Here is an 18,736-nt window from a genome sequence, read left to right as displayed (position 1 = left end):
CCCAACAAGTACTTCACAAGTTGCGGTATAGTCAATGCGGTCTGGTTGCTTGAGCACTGACTTCACGAGTGGTAGAATGAATGACTATTCGGAAAGTGAGTAGCCTAGTGACTAATGCATCGTCAAGGTAAGTTGAAGTTACAGGTTCAAATCTTAGTCCAGTCTCGCACTTTCTTTCCTTTTGTAATTATGTACTTTAGCTTATTAGAGCTGATTTCTTTATACTCGAGTTATTTCATCATGACTTTCAACACAAGGACAACATGTACCACTCACATGTTGATAACTGGGATGTCTTTCTTGTGCTCTGTCATTTATTCTACGCACTACAATAGCTGTTTTAGTGTTGTGTAAAACATACAACGAAGAGCACAATTAAGACTCCTCGACTGTGGACATCTGAGGGGTCCACGTCGTCCTTGTGTTAAGTCATGGTGCAATAAAATGGTTTCATGGTGATATGATCACGTTTTATAGTGATTCTTTATAAGAAAAACTCATTATATACACGTTTTTGTAAGTTTCGTATATTTTTAATACTTTTGTAAGAAACTGTACTATAGCAATTTATTTTAGGAGTTCCATTAAGAATACTTTTCACAAAATGCGTGTGATTTGTTGCGATTGTTGTTGTTCCTCCGTATTATTTTTCAATGAATATTAGCATAGATATAGAATGTAGTGTGTCCGAGATAATTTAGTTTTCTCCACTTGTACTGCACAGTGCCCCCTGTGGTGTCGCCTTCTGATATTAAGGGATCCCGGATGCATGTCAAAATATTTAGAAAATATTTTCTGTATATGATAGAAAATATTCAGAGAATATAAAGTAGACAAACCAAAAACATTTTCAAATTACTTTTCTTGGTGTTTTGTAGCAGTAGCAATTGTTAAGAAAATATTAAACTAGTTTCAGACGAATTTGTGCTAACAAAGAAAATATTTACAATTTATTTTTCAAATAGCATATTTTTTGATGTTTTTGATTTGTTGTTGTATGTAGTTTCAGAACGTACTTAAAGTATTTTCTAACATTTTCTGTTTTTCGCAGAGAAATATTTTAAATTCTTTCAGAATATTTTTCCGTCATTACCGCCATAACACCTACAGTTTGAAATACATTTCTTTCTTCAACCTACAAGTTAGAATACTAGAATTTATTTCCACAAATTTATGTGATAATAGAAGTTTCTGTGTGTTCTAAACCGGTTCCAACATACACAGACTTCTACCATCCCATCAATTTGTAAAAATAAAATCCAGATATTTTAACTTACAAGAGTTGGAAAACTGTTCAGTACGCATTTCCTTCAGTATTGAAGAAAGAAATGTATTTCAAATTGTTGGTATTATCGTGGTAATGAAAAAATATTCAGAAGGAATTAAAAATATTCTATGTGAAAACCAGAATTCGTTAGAAAGTATTTTAAGTACGTTCTGAAACTACAGACAATAACAAATCAAAAACATATCAATTGCTATTTGAAAAATGAATCGTAAATATTTTCTTTCTTAGCACAAATTCATATCTGAAACTAGTTAAATATTTTCTAGACATTTTCTACTGTTACAAAACACCAAGGAAAATAATTTGAAAATGTTTTTGATATGTCTACCTTATATTCTCTGAATATTTTCTGTCTTGTACAGAAAATATTCTCTAAATATTTTGTCACGTACAGAAAATGTTCTCTAAATATTGTCATGTACAGAAAATATTCTCTTAATATTTTGTCATGCACAGAAAATGTTCAGTAAATATTTTCTGTGATGTACGGAAAACATTCACTAAATATTTTTTGTCATGTATAGAAAATATTTTTTGGTATGAGTGGAAAATATTTTAAAATTATTATTTTACAGAACATTAATTTTTGTTAAAAATGGATTAGAAATCTTCAGAAAACATTTCAACTAAGTAACCAATACATTGTAAAAATATTTACAAAAAAAAATCTTTATTTTAGACAAATGATTTTCAGTGTTATTGGCAAATGACTTTAAAATATTCCATGCGAAACATTTTAAAAACCATTCCGTTAACATTGTATAAAAGGTTTCAAATACATTTTTAGTAATGTGTGGAAATGGTACAGAAAACATTGTTTGGAAAACTTTTCTAACGGCGTATAAAATGTTTCTACAACGTTTTTGAGTATATTGCGAAAATATTTTCAGTATTATTTGGAAATTTTTTTTAACAACATATGGAATATATTTCCTTAAGGGAAATAGGATACATTTTCTGAAGGAAAATGATCCTACGTTTTAGAAACGTTTTGAAAATATTTCATTCCTGTGTGGGAACTGTATTCAGATGTCTCTTCATATGTGTTACAAGGTAGGCTTTCTTCGCGATACGTGCGCCACAAATATCACACCAACAGTTATATGAAGAATAATGACTTTTTAAATGAATTGACAAATATGATTTCTTTGCAAATGCTTTGTTGCAAACTTCACATTCGTAACACTTCTGTGCTTTATGTGTACTCAAATGAAATAAAAAGCCCGACCTTACAGTGAAGCATTTGCCACATTCATTACAGACATATTTCTGTTTCTCATGGCTTTGTTTATGCCTGACTAAAGCGGCATAATCCGCAAATGCCTGTGAGCAATCGGAACATTTATATGGTTTCATTTTACTATGAATAATTTTATGCCTTCTAAATGCACTACTATCTGAAAATGATTTGTCACATTCACTACAAATAAAGGGCTTCACTCCAGAGTGAGTACGAAGATGAACTTTGAAATTTGCTTTCACTGCAAAACATTTTCCACATTCGTTACAAACGAAGTCTTTTCTACCGGTGTGAACACTCAAATGATTTCTAAGGGCACTTTCCTGTGTAAAACTTCGTCCACAAGCTTCACAAGAAAATGGCCTATAACCAGTATGCACTCTAGAATGAATGTTTAAACTGCCCCTATCTTGAAATCCTTTACCACACGTCGAACACGTGAAGGAGTTATATTTGCAATGAAATGAAATATGATTTTTTAGGTTTTCTTCATCAACATACACGTTACCACACTCAGCACACAAACGAATGTTGTGCAATTTCATATGTTTATGAATTATAGTCATGTTTCTGAAACTTTTTCCACATAAAATACATCTAATAACATCACCTAGAATGTCCAACACAGCTTTAGTATGAATCATTTTCTGACTATCTTTCCGATAAGCAATCTTGGTACTATTTCTTCGCTGTTTGAGTTTACGGACTGACGATAGTCCTAAGTAGTTTCCCATAAGTGAAGTTTGATCCATATCTAGCTCTTTATTATTGTTCTTATTGCCTGACTGCGTCTGCTTACAAATCCTGTGAAAAACGTGACAAAAATATTATTATTATAGTAAACAATAGTTCGAGTGACCATTATTAAAAATAAAGTAGGAGACCTTTAAATTTGTAACTATGAATAACTGTACAAACATATAAGAAATTTCATAATTTCTCTTTGGTGTTACCCTTAATAGGTTTATATTGAAATTCTCACGTAATATGTACCTCTTTGTGATTTTAGGATACAGATATAGAAGGTCGGATGTTAATACTAATAACATTACATGATCTCTAGACCGACGCAGGACCCTCTTGGCGAGAAGATACCTTTAGCAACAACCTGCGATATTTTTTCCTTATGCTTCAGTCCTGAAATATTAAATAACCAAAATATGTCTGAGTAATGAACTAGAAGCGATCGGGTGATATTCTGGAGGCACATCTCTGGTTTCCATAACGACAACACTGTTCGCAAATAAGTATTTCATAAGATTACTGCTACCATGTTTTATTAGCATATAGCACATTGGTATTGCGGGAGAGGGAAATCTAGCATTTCCTATACGTCATACGTTAATTGTTTTAAGGGAATAAATAAATCATATTTATAGTTCCCTTGAAATTCGGAGGCAAAATATTAGTTAATATTTTAATCAAAAACTATGATTTGTTATCCATGTATTACAAACCAACATTTTTAGTACAACATGTATGAAATTAAGTAACGTTAAAAATTAATTCTGCGATTAAGGATTTCACTGATAAAACAGCTTGTAGTTTAAAAAAAACTCAACTGGGGGAAAAGTTTTGAATTAGAAAACATAATTTAGTAACCTAAATTACGTTACCAAATTAAGCAGATTGTCGAATGACCAGAAATATTTTTGAGTATGGTTCATTTTAATTAGGACGCTAACAACAAAATCCTATTTGAAACATAACCCAAATCTTTTGATGGATAAAATATTCCCAACAGATAAAATATATATATCAATGAGAAAGCATCGATTTAAAAAAAGGGAATTTTAAGCCAAAGCCTATCCAGCTTCCACATGTATTTATAAAATCCAATCTAATATGTCGTAACTAAAATTGGCGAATAAACAGTACTAAAAGTAGGTGCAGGATCCTGACTGCCACTCTTCTAAAAACTTTGAAATCAAGTAGTAATATCTGTGAATTGCCTATCGAAGGGATTCAATTAATTTTCGTAAACTGCACAACAGTTTTAATGGAACTTTATTAACTTCGCTTTCAAAATTATATACTACATAATTCAAACACGTATTATTTTCCATAACCAAAAACACAGATGAACAACTTAAATTGCTTTTCGATTTTAGATTGCGTTAATGTGGAATGTACTTTGCTTTTCGATTTTAGATACTGTTTGTGTGGATTTTACGAACACTTCCAGTTCTAATACTACAGCAGTCTCTCTTTTCAATTTAGTTCTAATACATTTTCTCTTTCCAATCTGGATTATATTTGTTTGGACATTTGAGGATAAAAGTGGAACGTTTGTCCAACACTCCCAATGCCTTCACTTGTAAAGACCAATTCCGTTGTTTCTCGTCTTCTTAACAAGATTCCGTTTTCTTATCTTTGCTTGATTATCTGCCAGCAATAATTTTAGAATCATTGACATAGACAGGGATGAGCTTTTCTCTGTTTAAATCACCCTTTCGGTTTCTTTGCAATTAGTGTTCCTTCTTAGATAGGACAACTCCAGTGCGATCATTCTCATTATTTGGTCGCAGCTTTGAGATGGTATGGTTCATACATTTGAAGACGCAAATTTTGAATGCACTCTGCAATGTCTGTTCTGCGCGCACATCATACAAAAATTTCCTCGGTACCGTATTATTGTACCAGGTAATAACTTGAAACAATTCAATTTCTAAATACATTATACCTTTACTATTAGCCGTATCAGGCTGCAATGTACACTGGTTATTCGTCGTTCCCGTAGTTGACTAAGCTACTTTACTTGTATTGCGAAGGTATTAATGATCTAATAAATCTCCACTTAAGTTTTCAAAAATTGTTAACTCTGAGAACATCAGACTCTATATATTCTCCTGAGTGATTGGGTTTTCATACAGGTCATGGACCATAATTCTCATAGTTTGCGCTCTACCAAAAAATTGACCGTTCGCACTATCCCTTCTGCTAAGCGAAGGAAATATTGCGAACCATTTTATCCTTTTATTGTTTTAACTGCCGTGAAGTACTTACAACAAAAGAGGTGACCTGCTACATATCTCTACCACTTTATATTATTCCAAGCTGCTCAAACATGCCTTCGGAAAGAATTGTGCGTTTGTTTCCATAGTCATCGTATCATTCGTTTATCATATTTTTTTTTTTGTACATCACATCCACCAGCAAAGGAAATTTTCTTTTGCCAATGCCAAACACTTCGAAGTTTACTCGTCGCTAAAGTTTGTGTCTTTTAATTTTTTTTATGGTTTATAATTTTTTACATAGAGCTTTATTTGAACGGCTTAACATGAATTATGAAATTTGGATTTAGGGATCCTAGTCAAATTCCACTTTAAACCATCAGTAATGTGCTCGGTAACTTATTTTTTGTGTTCTCGAAGAGTATTTGAGAAAGATGTTTTAAGATTTCTTCTATTGAAGTAGACATGGCTGATTGCTGGGGTTCCCAAAAGATGAACTCATCTCACATGTTATGCATTTATCAGCTAGAAGGTTGTGATGTTAAGGACTGACTTTGCAAAACTTCTAAGGTGCAGTACATAACCTGCATCACTAAATTACTTTTGTTTCCGGACTTAATATATAGATGTGGCTCAACTTCGCAACTTTCGCATGTTTGAAATTTGTTTTAGTACAAAGTAATCATAATTAAGCAATGAAATTAAAATGCAAATGTTGCTATTTTCTTTTAGGACATACTTCTGGGCATGACCGACACCTATGCTTTCAAGCTGTCACATATGAAGCATCACGTTGGTAGGAGTGCATACTACCCTGGGAAGCAAGAAGACAGAGATCTGCATCATGTTATGTAACACCCTAGCATTTTCTGGTGTGAAAAGGAAACCCAGGAAATGACTAAGGATAAACGAATGTCCTGTGTTTAACGAGAATAGAACCCGGAACTGTTCGCACTGAAGAAGACTGACTACGCTAAGGGTACAGTAGCCTATTGTGCAAATAATATTAATAGTAAATAAAAACCCGGTGCTTGCCACACGTAGTCTACAGAATAAATATTTGTGGATTTTTTTTTCAATGTGAATGTTAGTCAGGTTTTATTTTGAAATTCTTTGTAATTTTTATCTGCATCTATTAGCTGTGGTAGAAAATGCTACAGTAGACAATTAAGCTTAGCTTTCCTGTGGAATAATTGCTCACCAACACCATACGTACTATTACCAATAATTGGTACTATCAGCTCTGGCATTAAACGGATCGTTCAATTGTACTTTATGTAATAGGTTCCTGAATTGTTGAAATTCGTTACTGTGAACTTGTACATCCAATTCAGTTTTCCAACTAACACAAATGAAGTAACTTTAGCAATAAAAATTAATTTGTTGTGAAAAATAAGTGTTTTCAATCCGGGAACATTTTGGGGTATGAGACTAAAATAGACTCCTGATGACTTCTTAAAGGAAATTTCGGATTTCTGAATACGTTGTGATCTACATATTTGATTTTGATTTGAAGAAACTGATACTTATCCCAACAGCCCTTTACATAGTAGGATTACAACCGTTGTAGACGCTGTATTCTTTAAATTATTCGTTTCATTCCCTCTTGGCCAAAACATAGTTTAAAAATGAAAAGACTTTTGTTAAACCAATTAACATTTTCTTTATTGCATTCCCCGATATAAAAGGAATGAAGATTAAACAAAGAAAAGGCCTCTGTGTTCAGAGTAAGCCCCGAGAGCAGTCCACAATTGATATCGGTATGGAGCTACCTAAAAGATTATTTATAAGTAAGCCATTCATTTACTTGTATCGTGTACGTAGCAGCTGCCGTTAAATTAATATTATTAAAGTGCACGACAGGTAAAATACACTTTCTACTCAATTTTCTGAATCAAAGTACAGAATTCATTCGAAAGATATTACAAACAGGGATTAATATACATGGTGGATCATTTATTTTGATACGCTGTTGTAAATTTTGGATTACTAGGTAAAACATGTTGAAATTTCATATCACCGATCTGAGGGTGATTTTATGCTCACTGTTCAAAGCAGCTAATTAACAGTGCTGCCAACCCAACAAGAAGTTATATTATTTCAAATTATACTACATTAAGCGATAACATACAATACTACACTTATTATTTATTGTCACAAGCTAAAGACACTACTGTATTATAAACATCGACAAGGAACCAAACTACACTAGTAAGACAAGTGAGACAAACAGAATAATTCACATCTAAGTAGATTGGTATCAAATAATACGCTCATCATTGATGTATTTCGAAAAGTAGAAACTACGTTACGAATAAATGAAAAGTTGATTTTTAAAAGAGATTAATTTCGGAAAAGTTTCCAGATAACTATCACAAAAAATTAAATGGATGATTTTCAATAAATACAAAGGTCATAACGTAGTTTACAGCAAATTTATACAGCAACCTTACAGCAATTTTATCTAAACACTATTCCGGAGAAATCGAAAAATATGCGAAAGATTATTATACAGATTACAATGGTGTGATTGCAGAAGTTTTTGAACCAACTCTTATTTACCTTCACTTATAATTACAACAAGATGGTAAGTATGAAAACTTCTAGAAATTGCGTAACTTCAAACACGGTTGCACATGGTTAAAAATATTTACTACATTTTTGGAACGGGTTGAGATATCAAATTGCTGTAAACACCATTATGATCTTCGGATCTGTTAAAAATAACGTATAACATTGAATGAGGTACATATGCAACCTTTGTTTTAAATAAAGCATTTTGAAAGAAGTAAAATTTTCAACTTTCTATTTGTTCAAAATATATTATCAAATTTGCTAGTAATGTGCTTCGTAGTATTATGTGCTTTGCTCCGTCTGCATTACCTGTAACACATTTCAATTTGATGTGTTATAAAATAGCCATAGTTTAATAGAGCTAACTTTAAACATTTATCAATTCTCATGTTTCATTCTTGCTTTACAGTAAAATAATGAAATCACAAACACGATATGGATTTTACGTGTATGACAGTTCTTACGCTAGACACTACAATACCTTTAACATTATCCAGTGGAACCAGAGAACTTTCGTCATATAATGCTAGAAAACCTAATTTTTTATGTTGGGACACTTTCGTAATTTGAAGAATTTTTGAAGGGAGTATCGGTGACCAATTATATGTAAATAGGAAACAGATCTTATAATTACTGTTAATGTATACAGAACACATGGACTGTTCTCATTGCAACATAAAATAGACGGAATATTTTCAATGTACTCTTCACCAATACATTTGTATGATGTATGCACATTTTCTACGTGGTTGTAATCTTTGATTTAGCAGAATGCACAAGAAGAAGTCAAAAAAGTGAAGGCACTTGAGAAAAGATACATTTATCCTAATGATAGAAAACTGAAACATACATTACTCTCCCATATACTCTCCCTACACTTCCACCCATTTTTCCCAATGTTCACAAGTTTTTTTTTTTTTTTTTTGATTCTGTCAAAAAGAAAGATCTTCGGTTGCACCTGTAACCTATTTTGCATCGAATTAATAATTTTTGCATCAGTTCCATATCATCTTTCCCTGAGAGCTTTCTTCGGTAGTCGAAACATACCAAAATCGCTTGGGAACAGGTCTGGACTGTATGGCACGTGTTCCAGCAATTCTGGTTCAAACTCTGTTGTTTCGCTCGTCCGTTTGGCAGAATGAAACCGATTGTTATTTTGCTGCAGAGAAGACTTTTCCGCAGCTTTCCACGACGTTTGGATCTGGCTGCAGGTGTCAGCTCAGTTCGCAACATATCACAATAGTTCTCACTGTTAACAGTTTCGCCTCTTGGGGTGAAATGACCGGCAACCACACTTTCCATGCCCCAGGAAAATGTTAGCATAATCTTGCCAGCTGATTGTTGTACAAATTTCTTAACCTCTGGCGAAGATGGGTGTTTTTGCAAACACTTGCAGCCTTACTTAGCGATTCGTGAAGAAGTACCTAAGTTTAATCTAGAGTACCGTTTTGCTGCAAAGATCTATCTCTCTCTCGACGATAATAGGCAAAATGTTTACGAGAGATATCACACCTTTGTGCCTTACGCTGTGCTGACATTTTTTGGGTACCCACCTTGCACCTTGTTCCAAAATTTACTGTCGTGTAAGATGGAATACGCTGAACTATGATATGTAAAGTATTAGCGATTTCGTCTATTGTGATTCGTCTGTTTTCCAACACCATACCCTCAGCGACTTTCAAATTGTCCTCAATCGTTGACGTCAATGGTTTGCCCGATAATTCCTCGTCAGATAAAGAATTCTTTCCTGTCTGAAACGCTCTATCCACTCGTAGATCTTGCTTCCTGATTACAAGCTGTCACCATACTGAGCTTGCAATCGACGAATAACTTCCGCAGATCTAACACCTTCCGCAAACAAAAAGCTAATCACTGCCCTCATTTCCTACTTGGTGCAGATCAACAATGGAGCTGCCATGTTTAAGTCTGCTACACTCCAACGACTAACGCAGAAATAAGAGTGACATGTCGCATAGAACTGCTGCAGACGACACTAATTCAGCGCTGGATACTAGCAGCGTTACCAAACCCTAGTGCGAGAAATTGCAAGTCCCTTTACTTTTTGACTTCTCCTCGTATTATCTTACCTCTGTTTAAACCACTAGTCGTTCGGGACTACACACACAAAAAAAATAGAAGTCACACAAAATGTTTACTTACCTGCTGTCCAGCAAATTGTTAGAAGATTCAATATTAATGTTAGTGCTTTTAATATTACATTCTAGTTTCTCAACAAGTTTCGATTTAAGAGGTACATGCGATTTTGAAGCAGTGTTGTAATTTGGTTCATCTCCGCTCCCAGCAATGTGATATTTTATTTCAACTGAAGCTTTTTTCAATTTAGAATGCACATTTTTCAAGTTCTCACTTCTATAGTCAACAGATGTAACTTTAGCTGGATTTGTATAAGTTTCTGACTTTCTAAACCATTCTTTGCAATCAGCCTCCAATTCTAGGAACTGTTCGTACTCATTGCTTATAAATTTTGGTTTTATATGTTTAGTTACATCTGGCATACGAATATTTTCACTAACATTATTTTCGGCGCAAAACAATGATTTCGGCGTGATATTCGTATGTCCATTGTAAAATGGTGAAACATATCCTTTAACATCAAACATATATTTATCATGTGTATCAACCAATGGTAACTTTTCGCATAACACAATTGCTTTTTTAATTTTCATGTCGAAGCACAATTCTGAGATATGATCTTGAATCTTGAAATCATTAGGCATAGTTCCTTTTTTATTCAGGGCAGTATTTTCCTTTGATGAAGAAATATTCGTTAGCCTATCTAAAACAACAACTGCATCGGACTGAAATTTTTCGTTACGTACATTTACACTCATCTCCACTCTGGCACCAAGAGCAGTGACCTGAAACAAAACATACTTGTAATAAGAATTAATCTTAAAATGGAGCCCTTCTTTTATACACAAAATGTTGCACGGAGGAATAACTTCTTAACTTTTTGCTTGTTAGTGGTTGGACGATACTTCCGGAATCTTCACTCATACTTCAGGAGGTTTATAGTTTAATTTTTAAATGAATCTACTTAACATTACAAACCGAACAAAAAACTAAAAATTACCATTTCATTACACATAAGTACATTTTAGCAATGCTTTCCAAACCTAAAACTCACACTTATGGACTGTCCTCGTAAATTTAATCTTTTCGCAGCATTTACAGAATTACACGTCATTATATATTGTTAATATTTCTAAAGTTTGCCGCTTTGTTTCTCATTCATGATACTTATTACAAAATGAAACATGACAAATGAATAACTACATATATGTTGTATACAAACTATCATTCATGTAGTAAATACTAAGTACTCAAAGTAATAACTTTGGATAATTACGTAATTACAAGACAATTTATTAGAAAACTATTATTTTGTAAATTCTCTCGAGATGTAAGGAATACGCTCACACTAGAAATAGCAAACAAATGTTTCATGATTTTTCTTTTGCTTTTTCTAAAAGTTAGTACAGCTATGTTTTAAAACAGCTTTCCGTTTTTGACGGATCAGAGGACTTGAAGTCTGCATTGAATAGGTGGAGCGTTAAGACAAAGATCCAGTATATTTTGCAGCATTATTAGATGCGATGGAACATTAACTGTGATGACGATGTGACGCAGGTTGTCCTAAAATGATACAGATACACTGATAAAACTTCCTAAACTATACTTTTGTAAATTAGTTGATAAATCTGCAACTATAAAAGTGGATTATCGGGATAAATAAGCAATTTCTACTTGCTGAAGCTTGTTCCCCACCTTTTACAAAAAGTCTCGAATTGACTTAAAATGCTTACCTTATACAAAGATAATTAGTAGTGAACAGTAGTTTAATAATCAGATCAGAATGGAATAAAAATCAGAAAATTTGCATGTTTCAGCGGTAATATTTTCTATGTATAGTCGATTAAAAATTCTCATACTGCGGCGAATCTATGTGAAACGCTATTTAAGCAGTAGCCAATAATACGTGAATTTCAGTGCAAATTTCCCCGCATGCAATTCCCTTTTACGTTGCGATTTGAATTCCAGGACTATGAAAAAGCATTAATTATAAGACAAGAAATGTTCTGATAATCTGTGACCTCTTTGCGTACTTGAAATATAAAAAATATGGAATAAAACAAAACATGATTATAATTTGGTTTACCGCTAGTAGCACAACTGATTATGTTGATTTGTAAAAACAAAATTGAGTGTGTTAACGTCACGATTGTGCTCTCTAGGTTAAGACAAATTACTAAAGTAAATGAATGATGGCGGATCAACCGGTGAAACTAGAATAAGGGAGGAAATGGAAGTACCTCAAGGAAACACACGATGGTGACCGCCACAGAGACTTGACTGGGGAACGAATCAGAACCCAGATGTAGGGGCTTCACCACTGAGAGGCCATGACCCAATACATTGTTTAATACTTTGCTGTAGAAACTTAATAATGTAAATTTCTTATAATGTTACAAAATCTGAATAGATGCTGACTCTTTCAAAGTAATTTATCTGTATACTATACACAGGGAATTAATATTTTCTGTTGCGAATTCCATTTCCCAATTAGTTATCTTATGTCTTCCAGTTTAAATGCCTTATACCTGTTCGAAATTTCTCCTTTTATTTAAATGTATATACACTTAATAGTATTACTGACTAATAAGGGTAAAAATATTATTACGTGTCTCCTTTCGTAATAGCGTCATTTTAAATGGCTTTTGAGCAATGAGTTACAAGAAATCAACCTTTTTTTCGTTACTGAAAATTCAATTTCTCTCTCGTCAATATATACAATATCAGATTTTTTTCCTTTCTCCAAGGTCCCCGGAAAATGATATCTCCCAACATGGAGTTATCATGTTAGGGAATTTTCGCACACCCTGTATAATATCGTATAACAATGTCAGATAAGATGTAGAAGTTGTAGCGGTGCAATATTGAGATTTATTTGTTTTTGGTAATATTAGAGGTAGGATTAGGTTAGGAAGTGTTTAGAATAAGTTAGGATTTATTTTGCATTTATTCTATATATTTTGTTCATTTCTGCCTTGATTTCTTATATTTTCTTTAAGATTTTAACATATTTCTCTTCACTTTTATCAGTAGAACGCTTTTCCTACGTCAAATCATCCTGAAAGCTCTCCCAGAAATTTCTTTAAAATTTTTAATTTAAAATATCATTCATAAAAACTCTTCAATTATCAGCCATCTTGATAGAAATTCGTCAAAATTTACTCAATTTTACGTTCATCTTCAATCTTGTCTCGAATGACGTTAGTAGAACAGATTTACGAAATTATCTATAATTGGTCACTTTCCTTTAAAGTATCTCGTATTTTGTTCTTTAGCCGATCTTTGTATTATTACGCCATATTGTTGTGGTCTTGAGTGGCGTCAGTTTCAGAAGAGCAGTAGCTATATACTGCCAGTCGATTCTTTAGAGAAAATCAAGTGGTTAAAAACATTGCTGCAGAACAGTTATGCGAAATTAGTTTTTAAAATTTATTCAGCCAAAAATTTTACGATTTAGAAGTTAGCAGCTGAACGGAACGAAACAAACAGTGTAAAAATTTGGTGAGGCAGCTTTTTGTTGATTTCGCCAGCATGGCGAATGCTGATATGATTTAAGTGTTGAAGTTAAGAAATTTTTAATTTTTTGAAGGAACGAGGAATGCTTATCTTTAGATAAACCGTTCAATATCAAAATACACTTTATTCTGCCTCATGTGAAACTTTTTTTTTGGATGACTGAAAAGTTAAATCTGGGAGAAATGAAGATGAAAATTCCGGTTTGTGAGTAGAATGTCTTGTGCTGATTCATAAAGGGACAGTACTTCAGATTTCAAAGGGTGTGATTATACTTCCATCTGGATAACTGTAAGTGATGTTTTGGTTTTAATCTTGAGTGAAACAGAGTGTCAAAACTCAAAACCTGCATTGGAAATATATATTTTTAACCTTCAAAATTAATCGAGTTAGACACAGTGTCACAATAGTGTTTCGTAAAATATAGCAGTATAAGCATGCATTCGTAATCCCTTCTGTTCCGAAAGGATCTAACTAATTACTCAGAGAATAAGTGACGGCTTGAGTTCAATTAGAAAAGGGGGAAATAGAATATATTATTGATATAACGTAAGGTTAGATTCCTTTGACGTAATTTCGTTTAAAAACGAACATCCTAAGACAACAACGTTTAAAGTCAGCCTAATCTCAGATATGCAGTCGTATTCGTTTTCTTATTTTATGATTTTACTTGTTTGGCCATGTATTGTTTCGACCCTTATATAAACAAATGGGATAGTAGATAGGAGTGACGTTCTCTGGTATCGAATCTATATTATATACATAGATTTTATCTAAAGTATTCTTTTGAAAGTTTATTCCAAAGCTGTATTTTGGCTTAAAGCTGATATATATATATGTGTGTTTTTTTTATTAAAATTTCCATAGAGGCAACTGGTTTTGCATATCGTGCTTTTATTCATATAGAAGCAGACAAGCAGTAAGTGGCAAAATCGCTTCACGATATTAACACTGGCCTTGAATGCTAACTGAAACGTTTTTAAGAAGGAAATAATAACGTTTCTTTTGGTGTGAGTGTGTGAATGCGTTGTAAGTTAGATTAGATAAAGATTTCATAACTTTGTGTATATATTATTCCTTTATTGTGCATGTTAGGTTAAGGTTTTCCTGAGATGTATGTAGCAAAGCTGTGATGCCTATAATACAAAACGAAAGAAGGCACATACATATAAAAAAAAATGAAATGAAATCTTTAAGTTTTACGTCCCACGGTTATGTCGGTTAGGCTAAAGGAGACGGTGATGATGAGTAATGAATGAAATGGTGGAATGAAGAAAGTGGGAGGAAACGGGAGAACCCCGAGAAAACCCACGCACACGGGCACATACATATAAACCAAGCAAATGATTTAAGTGTGGTGGAAAGTGAAAAGAATTTAAGTATGTGGAAGTTGATGCGATGCGTGTGATAAATTAAGAATGGCATGTGTGTATGTGAAATTTAAAGAAAAATACTTGTTCACGAGTAGTGACATGTACTTAAGTAGAGATTAGCCATAGGAGCGTAAAAAGAACGTATCATTGCTCCCTATCATATGTAAACAATCTTGTAAGAATATTATGCAGCTTTCTTGAAACAAGTAAAGGTTTAGATAGAATAAAACCTGTTTTATTTCGTACTTGAAAGAAATAGTACAGCAGAACATGAAATTTTATTTGGCTGGTATAGTACAGCTTGATCAGTAAGTGCATAATAGTTCGTCTTCCTATCAGTCGTGCTAACAAATCTGAAGGGAAATGACAAAGGAAATTTTTACGGGGAACCCATCGTTGAATGTCACGAATCCCGAATTTTTTTATTTTTCCAAAATTTCGAGTTTCTTTTATTTTTTCCGTTGCGCAAACTTTATTCAGATAGTACACTTGTAGGGCAGGTCCTCTGAGTTCCGATTCTTTCTCCCATGACTATGAAGTGAATGAGTACATCTCTGGTTGCTAGGTATTCCTCTGTGCTGGCCACACAGACTTGTAGCTGGTTAAACTGATGATATACTCAAACGCACCTTGGTCCCGAAGAAGCGAACATCTCAGAATTACAGTAGACACAATCACATTCAATACAACACATATTTAACTAATACAATTGTTATATATGTTAGTTACACGTTAGTAAATCCTGCTGTCATTTCCTGTATTCTGAACCATCCTATAGATTACTCTTCTTTACAGCACGGTCTATTTCGAAAAAAAAAATTCGCAATTTCCATTGAAGCGACATCAGGTGAGAGAAGCTGGACACAAAACAAGTGAAAAAAACAACTGATATAAGCCTAAGTTATCTTCTGACCATCCAGGTTTACTTTTAGCGCACCGCTCGAAATAATTGTTGAAAAATTATAATTTCTCACTAATTTCCTTCTTATTCTTTCCTAAATGATTTGCGCTGAGCCATATGAAAATATCTCACATGGCATGGATAAAATTCAAGGGGATCATCAAAAGAAATTTTTGAAAATCTACCTCTCTTTCACGATTTGCATATAAATATGACGTCCGAATGTATGGCATAAGATCTATAGTGTAAAACACAAACCAACCTGTGCTAGGTGATCACTAAAAGCACGAATGCTACCTAACCAGGTGTGGGAATGGCGAAGAGGGGTCCGATCGTCAGCACGGGTGCATCGGACAGAAGCAGGTGCGATAGCGAAGGTCGTGAAACGAGAGGGTTTTGACAATGGTGGGAGTTTGAATACCACTGGTAATTTTACCATGGTACTAGCGTTCCACGTGTAAACATAAATTACAGCTTCCATAAACTATGCAGAAATACACCGATTGTGAAAAATAGATGACAGGTCATCCTGTGGTAAATTTTATAAGAATTATAAATACGAAAGAAAATGTCGCTAAATGGATAAGAAAGTTTTATTTTCGTTTCATTTTTCTTATTTATTGCTCTTTTGACATGAAATTTGCCACATTGATGTCTTTGCCAATTATACACATACTAACATTATAAGAAATACCGGACGAATTCGTTATTAAATTATATTCCTACGGCAACATATTTAAAGATATGCGACAATAATTTTGGACATGAGAGTACGTGAAAATACACTAACGCAGGGATGCAAATAAGGAACAAGATATTACTAGCCCAAGAAGTAAGCTACTAGCCCACATCCCAATCATGATTTTTGTATAGCCTTTACTGTTTATAAACTCGCCCGTACCGACCAGTTATTTGCATCTCTGCATTAGCGAAAGCCTAAGTAAGGTAGTAAATAAGTACATACATATCGGCCAATCCAGGAGTTCCGGGTATGACAGTTTGATACTACAAAGCGTGCCGTGTTTTAAACATCAAAGACTCTTAAGCTAGTTTTTGTTATTATTAAAATGCCAAAATATTTGTGTTTTACTATCGTCAAAATATCGGTTTTCAACTCAAATTTAATTTCGTATAAGTGAAAAAAATCTGCGATATGGGTGTGACACATACGGGCTGTCAAACCACGGATACCATTCCTCAATCGCAAACAACTGACATTGACACTTATAAATCAATAAAACACTCTAGAGCTATTAAGACATTTCAAGCTTTAGCATGCTTATCTTTTCCTCTTAAAAAATTAGGAAAAGGTTCCGGGTGTGACCTCAGAGATAAACCCTACAAGGTAACTCTGTTTAATACAAACATGTAAATTGACCAAGGAAATTGTCGCCTTTTTTGGACGTCTGTGTTCAATTGGTCCTCACACCATGAGTTGAATGACTCTGGACCAGAAGACAATGCGAACGAACTCCTGTGTTTCTTTGCTGTATCGTGTGAGCAGGGAGCCATTTCTAGACAGGGTGTTGACATGTGATGAGAAGTGGGACCTTACAAAGTTCCAAGGCGCCGTAATCATTGGTTAAGATGCCATGGACCGGTGCCAAAAAAGCCGAAGCGAGCATTGCACCAGAAGAGAGAACTCCTGTGAGCAAATGGTTTAAAAGGAGGTTTTAACCAGTCTCCTTTTAACACCGAATTTGAAATACAAATACACATAGGTTTGTTAACAATTTTCTGGTACAGAAAACAACTCTTTAATAAACTGAAGCAAATTATATACTATTAAAAAAAATACATTTTAAATGGTAATTAATTAAGCATCTTATATTTAACTAATTTATCAATTTATTTTCAGAAAATTGACCAAATGTTAAATTTGTACACTTTATTTCGAATGCAGCCCTCCAAAAGTTTCAAGAAATATCACTTTCATCATTTTCGTTTCAGACACGTCCGTCTGGCAAGTGCAAACATTTCGAGCAAACAAAACTTTTAGCAAAATTTAGTTCCGGGTGCGATATGAACAGACCAATCACTTTAAAGGGCGTAAATTTTACAATAACTCACGTCAATTTTCTAAAACTTCAAGGTGAAGCAACTATTAAACAAACATGCTTGCCACCATACTCTTTTGAAGGGAAACAGATCAATATCGATTCCACCCAGCGTTCATGAATCAACCTTATATTTCTTTCGTAACGCTGGTTTTCTACTGTTGTCATAAAAGCATGATTAAATCTTGGGAAAATCATTAAAAGTTTTAAATTTTTAGGTTGGTTCGTCAAACTAGAGACATAAGCTTTCTGTATTTTGCTGCTTAAATATTATTTCGACTAACTTGAATTTCTAGTGCAACAAGATTACATTATTCTGAATTGGCCGATATATTTTTGTTATATAGATTCTAGAATCTGTTTAGTTAACAACTATTATTGAAAGTTCTTACGGAAGAGCATTGTATTTATTCTCAGTATTGGTTTTAATTTATATAAAATGGAACAAAAAAGTAATAAAAAGTGCTTAAAATCAACGAAAAGCAGAAATTATTTTTGAAAATTTTATTACGCCTCCCACCCTCCATGGGCACTTCGTCGCTTGTCTGTCGATCACATATGTTCGGGGGCGCCGACGTAATCTGTCGCCCCGGGCCCTGAATTTCAACACCATGATACTGCGTACGAAGGGTGCCTTCCATCTCAATTCAGGCAGATCATGTACCATCACCATCTCAGATATTGTTGAAACTTTTTATAGCAACTAGACATGTTTTTAAGTGGCCCATATTTTTTTGTTTTA

At 33.7% G+C, this 18,736-nt stretch overlaps 1 protein-coding gene across 2 annotated transcripts in view; it reads right to left on the bottom strand.

The window, feature by feature from the left end:
• Positions 1 to 822: 822 nt before the first annotated feature.
• The window catches only part of LOC145669699 (uncharacterized), a 58,486-nt gene continuing 40,572 nt past the window's right edge, over positions 823 to 18,736 (bottom strand). For both annotated transcript variants that reach the window (XM_081737992.1, XM_081737993.1), the window contains exons 2-3: positions 10,217 to 10,935; positions 823 to 3,332 (exon numbers count right to left, since the gene is read on the bottom strand). In XM_081737992.1, coding sequence (XP_081594118.1) covers positions 2,291 to 3,332; positions 10,217 to 10,935 — 1,761 coding nt within the window. In that variant the 3' untranslated portion in view covers positions 823 to 2,290. The remainder of the gene's footprint in view (positions 3,333 to 10,216; positions 10,936 to 18,736) is intronic.

Source organism: Thermobia domestica, chromosome 14 (genome assembly GCF_964235325.1).
Source record: "Thermobia domestica chromosome 14, izTheDome1.hap1.1, whole genome shotgun sequence".
Classification (NCBI taxonomy): Eukaryota; Metazoa; Arthropoda; class Insecta; order Zygentoma; family Lepismatidae; genus Thermobia; species Thermobia domestica.
This window is presented reverse-complemented; position numbering and strand designations above follow the sequence as displayed.